Source organism: Manihot esculenta, chromosome 10, assembly GCF_001659605.2.
Source record: "Manihot esculenta cultivar AM560-2 chromosome 10, M.esculenta_v8, whole genome shotgun sequence".
NCBI classification, from domain to species: Eukaryota; Viridiplantae; Streptophyta; class Magnoliopsida; order Malpighiales; family Euphorbiaceae; genus Manihot; species Manihot esculenta.
In genome coordinates, this window is record NC_035170.2 from 31,947,686 (window position 1) to 31,958,521 (window position 10,836).

At 30.2% G+C, this 10,836-nt stretch overlaps 1 protein-coding gene across 2 annotated transcripts; it reads left to right on the plus strand.

Annotated features, from left to right (window-relative positions):
* The first annotated feature begins 7,745 nt into the window (after nt 1-7,745).
* LOC110624523 (non-specific lipid transfer protein GPI-anchored 14) lies at nt 7,746-8,953 on the plus strand. 2 transcript variants are annotated; one of them, XM_021769718.2, is made up of 3 exons: nt 7,746-8,333; nt 8,508-8,612; nt 8,720-8,953. In XM_021769718.2, the coding sequence occupies exons 1-3, from the start codon at nt 7,988-7,990 to the stop codon at nt 8,863-8,865; spliced, it is 597 nt and encodes a 198-aa protein (XP_021625410.1). In that variant the 5' UTR covers nt 7,746-7,987; the 3' UTR covers nt 8,866-8,953. The 2 variants fall into 2 exon arrangements, with proteins under 2 accessions (XP_021625410.1, XP_021625409.1); XM_021769717.2 differs by having other exon boundaries at nt 7,755-8,333; nt 8,508-8,615.
* The last annotated feature ends 1,883 nt before the right edge of the window (nt 8,954-10,836 follow it).

Sequence of the window (10,836 nt, forward strand, 5' to 3'; positions counted from 1 at the left end):
GTTGGGTGTTCTTTTTGGAGAATCTTTACAATACTATTGGAGGTAATGATGACAAGCCATGGACATTTATATTAAACAGACAAAATGTATATTTATTATTTTTCATATTAAGTATTTCAAAATTATAATAATGTTGCTTGCATTATACTAATCGTGTTTAATTTAGGGATTAATTGATGCCATTAAATTTGTCTTTCCAAATGCATGCCATAGATATTGTTGCAAGAACCTTTACATGAGTATTAAGAAAGAGTTCTCGAGGCTAATGTTGAGGTTTGACTTTTGGAATGCAGCAAAATCAACTCATAGTTATGAGTTCTGGATGCATATGAGAAATCTCAAGCCAAAGAAAGAGCAGAAGCCATATGACTGGCTATTAAAAATTCTAATGTCTCAATGGTTAAGCCATGCTTTTTGGCTTAAAGCAAAGTGTGACCACTACACCAATAAAATCACAGAGTTTTTTAACAACTGGGTAGGTAAATTGAAGGGATTGCCACTGATCAATTTCATTGATTCAGTGAGAGAGAAGTGCATGCTAAAATTTCATAAGAGACACACTAAGGCAACCTCCTGGCAGGATAAGATTATACCAAGGACAAAGAAATTTTTAGATGATATTATAAGGAAGACCAGATTCCTTAAGTTGATACTTGGTAAAAATGACGAATTTGAGGTGTATGAAGACTCTTGTAGGTTTGTTGTTAGTTTACACAACAAAACATGTATTCGTGGATGGTGGGCAATTAATGGACTTCCCTACAAGCATGCAACAAAGGCAATTAGTTATAATGGAACAAACATCCAAGATTATTGTCATGAATACTACACTGTTGAAGCATATTTGAGAGTGTATGAAGGGTCAATACATGCAATTTCCTAAAAAGTAATTGAAGCTGATGAAAAATATCTTGCAATGGTACCCCCTCCTTTAAAGAGACAGCCGGGAAGGCCTAAAAAGGCAAGAAAAAAGAGGGGAGAGTGAACCGGTAGCTAAAAGGACAAGACGTTTTGGAGTGACATGCATATTGCAGACAAATGGAACAAAACAATAGAACATGTCAATATGCACTAGTTGGGGTAAAGTTTAATTGAATATTTTTTTATTGGTTGTGTCTTATTGAACTATCTAATAACTTAGTATCTCTTTGTTAGTTGTGTTTTGTTCCAATCAAATAGGACCTCAACCTCCAATACAAGACAACTTAAGTAACCTTTGAATAATTTTGAATCATTAAGCTTGAATGCAGGAATAGAAAGGAGATCTACTCCATAGAATATATTGAAGTTATTTTAAAAATTATAGCATTTAGGCACCTGAATCAATCTCATTTTGTATTTTTGTATTTATTATATGGTTGACATAGATATTTTTGGTATTATAAATGATTGATGTAAATGGTCCACATTTTGGTTGCTTTTTAGGATACTTTGGTTTCTTTTTTACAAATGGTTGTTGTAACCACATGTATATGTGTAACATGTGTGTTATCAACCTATTACTAGTTGTAATATTTTATTTACAATATTAATATAATATAAGCTTTCAGATGCCTCTATATTATATGATTGCTTTTGGTTGCTTTTGTTATGATTCATTTATTATATTTAATAAAGTTAATTTGTTTTTCTTATGGTTTAATTCATTCAGTAGGTAGATCTGTTTATGGACATAGCACAGCTTTAATTCATAAAGTTATTAAATTTTGTATAACTAAAATTGTTAAATAGTATCAAAATTCATTAAAGTAGGGATTTAGCACAACACATATTAACTAACTTGAAAAAAACCTGATACATCTTGGAACTTAAGATACCTAAAACCCCAAAACACCAGAACATCTAAACCCACCATGCTAACACTAATTTACTACCAACCATGCACATCTTATGATGTTTTAAAACCAAATATAACAATAACAATAATCACAATACTAATTATGGTCTCAAATGCCCCAACACCATCTCGATTCTATTAAGTTTGGTAAAGAAATTCTTGTTATCATCTTTCAATTTCACCAACTCCAATTTTATCTCTTCAATCAACTTAACAAGTCCTTTGATAGCGTTGTTCAAATCTTTTGTTATTCTCCATTGATATCACAAGAATTGCCCAATTTAAGAAGCTTCCATACTTATTGTCTCTACAGTAATAGTAGAGCTTATTTGAGTTGTTCTCTGATTCATATATTCTCAAACCAGCTCGTTTTCCACATCTGCAGTTGATGTCTATAAATTTTTCTTCTATATTACCGCTATTGTCACTAGAAACTGACATTGATGACATTTGTAGAGAAATAAAGAAATAGAAAGAAGTTGAAGATGATGGAAATTAAAAATAGAGAAACTAACATTGATGATATTTGTAGAGAAATAAAGAAATAGAAAGAAGATGAAGATGATGAGAAATAGAAAAAAGATAAAGATTGAAAACGATGACGGTGACTATGAGAAAAGATCAATTAGCTAAGAAAATATTATCCTCTTTCCTATTTTTATTTCTCTTTGAGGGCATTTAAAAAATTAAAAATATTTTTCTTTTCATTCAACCGTTAAAATGAGAATAATTAATAGTAAAAAAACAAAATTTGGACAGATATTCTTAATGATTAACTGAATAAAATTGTAAAGATATTTTAATTTTATATCAAAAGTACATAGATATTTTAATTAAATAGGATAACAATAATAATAATAATAATGAGCATGAAATTGAGGTGTACAAATGAGGCAACCTGTGGGTGTAGGCCCATTTTGGAATGATAGGGCTGAAGTGAACTGAACTTGAGCAGACCCATTTGTATTGTGACCCGTGATTGCCACTGAGCCTAGAAGCAGCACGGTTCCATTCTCACCAGCAAATTATCACAATTGTGGGCCCATCTTATATCACACCACCATAGTGGATAATATATAAATTACAATTTAGTTCCTGTTATTCTACACATTATTTTAAAAAAATTTATTATTTAGCATTTATAATTTCAAAAAAATTAACAAGTTATTATATATCTTTAAAAAATATAGTGAAATTTTGTTCTTATCTTATTTTTTAAAGAATACTTTATTGTACATATTAGACTATGAAAACTAAATTATTGCACTCTATATAAAATTATAAGGAGTAAACTGTAAATAAAATAAAAGAATCTTGGGTATAGAAATTGTTAATTTTTTAAATTATAATTACTATGTATTTTTAAAATATAAAAAAATTAATGTGTAGATTTAAATTATAAACATTAAATTTTAGTTTGTACATTAACGATAACTGTTGCTGGCGGCGGTGAAGTCTTTCTTCTTCTGTCTGCCAATTCCAGCAGGCAATAGATAGCAATAGACTCTACGAACTTATTTTGCAAATATTTTTCGCTATAACCAATCAAATTCCTTTTTTTTTTCCTCCATTGATACGATAATTAATGCATAGTTTATAATATAGTTTTCATGCATACTTATCCTTAGGCAACCTAAGCCAATTTGACATTATACCTAACACATTACGTTTTTCAACGGTAAACACATAAAAAATCTAGTTGATATCGTCACTACCTATAAACTTTTGTCCCTAGTCTGAATATGCAAGCTTCAATTCCTTGTGCATCACAACTCTACATGTATGCTCTCAAGTCTCTTGAAATTTTATGTGTAACCTATACTTTATCACTATTATATATGTGAATATAGTTGATGATTGCTAGGTTTTCTCTATTTGGGGCAAGACCGACTTTAAGAAAATAATGTTGGCCTAAAACTCGTCAAACTCTATTTAAGTTAATTGACCCAGCATTTCAAGTCTCGATCCGAATTCACCGCAAATCCAGATCCAATAAAAAATAATCCAATTCAGTGATGTGATGTGAAAGAAAATAACTGACTCAGTCATTTCGCAGATCTGTCCGCATGTATATCAGCAAGGAGAATTAAATGGCCGAAAGAAATTTTGACACACGTTCGTACGCACAGATCTGAGCGATAGAGACAGGTGCAGACAAATAAAAAGAAATAAAAGGAAATCAAACATAAACTCCCTATTTTCTGAATCTCTTGAACATCAATAATTTTAAAAGCTTTTAAGCAAAAAGTTTAAAATATTCTCCTAATTATTTGGATGCCAATTATCTGCTAAAGTAAAGTGAAACCAGCTGGTCCTACCTTTCCTTTTCCTTTTTCTTTGAGCCAAATATGCCACTTATAATCATTAATTAAGCTTTGTATGTCACAAATTAATTGCATCAATATTAATTAAATCGGAAATTTTACCCAGGGAAGTGAAAATTAATAGGCCAAAGCTGAAATGCTATAAAGAGAAGAGTGTAGCTTGCCGTAGGAGCTTAATCGTGCAGATAATACAATTTTAGAATTCATCCCGTAATTACATTAAACTTAACAAGATTATACATATATAACATTGGCAAATAGAGGTTTTGCATAAACACACAAGCTGGATCGATCGCACTTCTACTGCTATCTGCTTAAAAGAGGAAACCAGCGTTCTTGAAAAGAAGATTGGTAAGAAATCATGAAGAAGAGAAAGACGAGCAGAAACCCAACTCCCCAAGGAGTTCCTCCAGCCCTGTGAAGAGAATCTTTCTCCGGCAAAGGAATGAAATATGAAAGCCTTCTGCTTTCATTATTGGAAAGCCAGTGAACTACCAGCAGAAGTAGCAGTGGAGACACCATGAGAACCAGCTTCACTTGATCGAACATGCTTTCTAGAACTGGTTCGTAATTCATGTACCACGAGAAGCTTATCAGCAGCAGCAGTATCAGAAGGAAGAAGCAAAGGTGTATAGGCAAAGGAGGCTGCTGAGAATAAGGAGATGAATAATTACCATTGGCCATGTTCTTGAATATCTAATATTCTTGAGGTAATCAGGACCAAAAAAGAAAGTGTTAAAATTAAGGATTAAGGTTGTATGTGAAGGATGAGAAGTGTCAGAGAGGTTGGGGAAGATACGTGGGTTATATAGAGAAGTGATGGTGGTTTATGGCCGTGTATTTTTGCATAATGAAGAAAAATGCTGAGCTTTACTTGGAAAATAAAGATACTTCTTTTTTTTTTTCCCGATCCAGTAGGCAGTGGGATAGTCCCAGAGAGGACGGTGAGAGTTTTATGCGGTTGAGATACGAGTTATAGAAAGTAGACTAATGAGGAGCTGCCACGTACCACCGACCATAGACCAGATATCAGCCAACCCATGAATAAAATAAAACCACAGACCAGATTTCGAAAAGTGTCGAATCATTATTTTATATCATGGAGATGGCAACCCATTTCAATTTTCCAAATTAATCATAGTATCTCTTGATTACGGACTAACTGTTGAAACAGGAAACTGTGTTCATGTGCAAAGAAATGGTTTTTTGACTTTGAATTATTATGTGTTGGTATCTTTTAGTGTATGTCCGTTGTACATGAAATGCTTTTAATTAATTGACAATTGAAGAAAGTGTGTTACCAGTGGCCAGCCCACAAGAGAATGAACAGTGCAAGAGCTTGTTTGCCTGGAGCAAAAATGAAGTGTGTCTGCGTAGGATGCTGCTGCTTTCTATGTAGCAATTCAGGTTTATTACTTAATCAAGAATCAACTTTAGATCCACATTGGATTTGGACATGACACGTTCACATAAAGTGTTATGACTTCCTATGCTAGATTTATTATGATCTTAAGCCCTAAGTAACATGTGCTTGAGGATGCCAACAGAGCTCTATCTTTTCTTTCTTGCTTTCTTTGTTTCTTTTTCTAATTGAAAAATTAAAGAAAAATTCCATGGTGATGACTTTTTATGTGATTTATTAAAAAAAGGTCCTAAATGAAAATTCTTTTGATGGGCCGGGGTTAGTTGTCAAATTGAACAAATTTATAGACAATAGCCCATGAAATAGGGCTTTTCAGCAGGCCTCTCTGGTTTGGTCTAAGATCTTAATCCTTTCAATCAGGTTTGAGATCAGAGAGCAGGGTCATCCAGTTTTTTATTGGACACCTTCATCAGGCCGGTTCTTTCTGGTTCTTGCTATTATGGCTCTTCCTTTTATTCAAGTTTTTTGGATTTCATCTTCTGGTTCAGTTCTTCAGTATGATTTTTTTGATATAATGACCACTGTTGATGGCTGTTTCAAGGGTGACGAAGATCTAACATCTTCTGCCTTAGCTATAGAGTTCTGGATGCTTAAATCTGGGCTTTCTTGTATTTAGATTGGGCCGAATAGCTTTTCCGTTTAAAATATGTTTATAATATGTATTAGTAAACCGATTTTGAGAGGGAACTCATCAATCCACATATATTTAAAGTAGTTCACACTGTTTACGTGTGTATATCTTTTCGGGTATATATCTTTTTCATCAAAAGCTAACTAAATCAAGAACATAAAATTAATTAAATTACAATAATCTAGCGGTCATTTAGTACTTCTAGCTTTTTTCTTTTATTTTGATCTGACTGATACTCTCCTCAAATTGAATATATATATTTTAAATGTTGAAATTGCTTAGGAAATATTTGAAATAAGCAGCTACAAAACTTTGGTACACAAAAATCAGCTGGATGTTTTTTAGTGTTTAAATACTTAAATTTTATTAATCATTTCATCGCATTTTCTCTAATGAAAATTTATTTTGATGTGTTTAATTGTTTTATGGAATACTGAACTCTTGAAAATATGAATGACTAAGCTATTATCACAATAGAGTTGCACATGTCGAGAAATAGTTACATTTACATCTGTGAACAAAGCCTTCAACTACACTACTTCATAAACTGTTGCAATCATAATTTTGTATTCTGCTTTAATTGAACTTCTTGAAACTGTTAGATTGTTTCTTTGCTTTCCACCTTATAAGAGACTTGTCAAGGAATATGCAAAAACCAATTAATGATCTTCACAATAATTTGTCCTATCACTATCAGAATAAGCAATTAATTTTAGTTTTGAGCTTGCTGAAAGAAATAATCATTGCCCTAGTGTTCCTTTTAAGTACCTTAGCATCATGTATGTTGCATCTAGATTAACGTATGCAGGCTTGTCCCTAAATTGTGATAATACATGTATAGCATAGGCAATGTCTGGTCCTCTGAATATCACATACATAAGTTTTTCAATTATCTGCATGTACATGTCAGGACCTATGAGCAAATTGTCTTTTGTGTGAGCAAGTTTCAAATTCATTCAATTAGTATAGAACTTGGCTTGAAACCAAGCATTTCATACTCTTCAAGTAATTTAAGTATATACTTTTTTGTGAAACCATGATTCCTTTGACTGATCTAGCAACTTTAAGGATGACATCTTTTGCGCTGCTTGAATCTGGACCTTCTTGTATTTAGATTAGGGTCCCATCCCTAAATATTGTAAACTCTAGTTTGATAGGTGCTGGGACTGAGCATATCAATAACTCACCAGCACCCATGTTTTTGGTTGATGTCATGAAAACGAAGCATTGAGGTAATGACATTAACTTTACTCTCTGGTGCCTCTTGCGATCATTGTCTTCGGTGGGTTGGTAAAGTGACGCACTTCAGCAAATTTTGTTCTTTTCTCAATTATCTGTGGAGTTTGGACCCACCCCCCCTCTCCCCTCCCCCCAACAAAAGGCCAAACCCACTTGCCTCGCCATCTCTTACACATCACATGACCGTCTATCCTCGATTTCATATTGATGTTGCTGAATCATCTTTTCTACAAGTAGCAAAAACCTAAACAAAGCAGCTTTTCTTAACCTCCAATAATAAGATTAAGAATTATGAGATTGTGGACTCGTGGTTGGTGGTCTGGTTCTAGACTCTCTGAGGTGTTGCAATTAGAAGAAGATAGGGTCCACCACTTACTCATCCTAAATTCACTCTAATTTATTGAAGAAACTTCCGAAGTGTGTATAATCAATTGATATGACTGCAATCACACACATATATATAGACCTTCATCCCTCTGTTTCCATGCTTGGATCAATAGAGTTTCTTTCCCTAAACCACTTTAATTCTTGCAATGGGTTTTCGTTTCACTAAACTTGCACTTGCATTAACATTAATCGTAGCGTTAATGTCAAGCATGGTGGGTTTTTCGATGGCGGTTTCAGACAAAGACAGAGAGGAATGTGCAGAGCAATTGGTGGGATTAGCTACATGTCTGCCTTACGTTGGAGGTAATGCGAAAAGTCCAACGCCAGATTGTTGCAATGGTCTAAAGCACGTGCTTAAAGACAAGAAGAAGTGTTTATGTGTGATTATTGTGGATAGAAATGATCCTGATTTAGGTCTCAAGATAAATGCCACTCTTGCTTTAGGGCTTCCCTCTGTTTGCCATGCAAGTGCCAACGTTTCCCAATGCCCTGGTAAGCATTACCTATGTGCTCAGTGTCAGACTTCTCATTCTCTCAATTTATAAAAATTAAATTATTCAAAATTTAAAAATTAAAGAAATAAATAAGATAAAAATAAAATTAAAGGACTCCTTCTGTTGATATGCATGGCTTCTTGGTTAAGTAATGAGTTTATGGAAATTGCAGGTCTTCTACACTTGGCTCCTAATTCTCCAGATGCTCAAGTTTTCTATGAGTTCGGTAATCGGTCTAATCAGAGTAGCAGCACCCCAGTCCCCGCCCCTACTCCTGGTGGTAATTGTGATTTTCCTTCTATGGCAATTTATTGATTTTTTTTTTTTTAAAGAAATTGTTCATTGATTGAGTAATTAATATTTACATTGGTTGAAATTAAGCAGATGAAAGGGGCAACAGCCGAGGACAAATTGCTCAAACAAGGAGTCGTGGATGTAGCATTTCAAAACGATGGATTGGGTTTGGGTTTGAGATGGTTTCTTTGGGATTTTCACTTTGGTATTTCCTTTATCCACACTTGTTCACATAGCTGTATATGTCTATTTGGTTCTGATGGATCATTGTAATATTGGGAATTCTCAACTTTCAATTTAATTTTAGTTTTAGCTTTGCTTCCACAGAGTGATAAAAAGCCTAACGAACATACAACATACATAAATAAATAATTAATTTTCTTTAATTTTAATAAGCTATTAATTTAATAATTTTAAATCTCAATTGTCCATTTTTATTACTCCTTCAATTGATTTATTCATTAGTTTCGCAATATATTCTCCGTTTAATATAATATTAATTGAAAAGTAAAGTTTATTTAATACAAGTACATATCTATATTAGAAAAGATAATATAAAATTTATTATTTTAATTATATTTTTTAATTTTTCTATCAAAGATTTTTTTTAATGAATGTAAAAAAAATAAGACGGATAAAATATTAAATATTGTCCTATTTAAAGGCGTCTATAATTTTAACCTATGTTGGAAATAATATTTTAATTTTATAATTTTTTAAATTGCAACCTCTAGTGATATATCAATATTTATCAAATGGGTTTAAAGTATAAATTATAAAATCATATTCTCGTTGAGAATGAAATATTCATTGTCTCAAACTACTAATTTTTATTTTGAAAATGAAAAAAAAACAATTTAAACATAAAAAAAATAATACACAATATATTTAGAATAATGGAAAATGAGCAAAGAAACGACTGCTGCCTGATGGATTGCATTTGCTACACCTATGTAAGAACACCATTATTTATTTAAGAATACTATTATTTATTTTCTTTCAAAAAAACTGCTAATTTATTTATTAAATAGAATAAAATATAATATTAATGTAAAACTTATTTCTAGATTTATATTAACATTAAGTTTCATAAATTGATATTAAAAACTTATTTCTAGATATAACAAATTATTTTTAAAGTTACAAAAATGAAATTTTATTATATAAAAAAATTATTTTTATTTTTTAAAAAATAATATTATATTAAATGAAAGTTTATTTAATTTTTAAATAAAAGTATATGAATTTAATTAATAAAAAATTAAATTAAACTTATTTGATTTTTATAAATCTTTAATATAATTAGAAAGAGCACGAATATTTTATTAAAAGAGAATAATTTAGTTATTTCACTTTTTAATTAACGGTAATTTTAATAGAAAGATTATAATTTAAATGAAACTAAAATCGAAAAATTAAAATGTTCATACAAAGTAATTTTTTTCTTTATTAAATAATAAAACTACATGCATTAAATTAAAATAAAAATATGTAATACAAATTTCAAATTAAATTTATAAATAATCTAGCGCCCAGTTATAATCTTCATCCTTTGGGTAAAAAGAAACACTGATTAATAAGTTAAGAAACAATAAATATCTACAATATTGAAAAATTTATTAATTAATTTATTAATTTTGAAAAATTTATTATAATATTTTAAAAAGTTAATTAATTAATTACTCTATTAATTTTAATTTTTAAATATTATAAAAAATTTAAAATATATTTAATATGAAAAAAATAATTAATGTATATTTTTATAAAATTAAAAAATAATTTTTTTTATATTATAAAAATTAAATAATAAAACACTCAATAACTAAAATTAATAAAAAAATTAATTATTAAATATTTTAATATTTAAAAGATATATAAAATTGAGAGAATAAAAAATAAATTTTTTCATATTATAAAAATTAAATACTTAGTTTTTTATTAACATTAATATTTATAAGTATTAAATGAAAAAATATATATAAAAAAATAAATTAATTTAATTTAAAAAATAAATAGTGTTAATGTTGAGCCTCCAAGTTAAAGCAAACTCTTAATATCTTTAATCTTTAATTATATAATAAAATCCTTATATTTTTCTTTAAAAAAAACAAAAAAAGTGATTACCGTTTTTGCAATTAAAAAAATGAAAATTGCAAATTCCAAGACTCTGCACCAAGAAAGCGGGTACAGTAAGTTATGGACCAAAA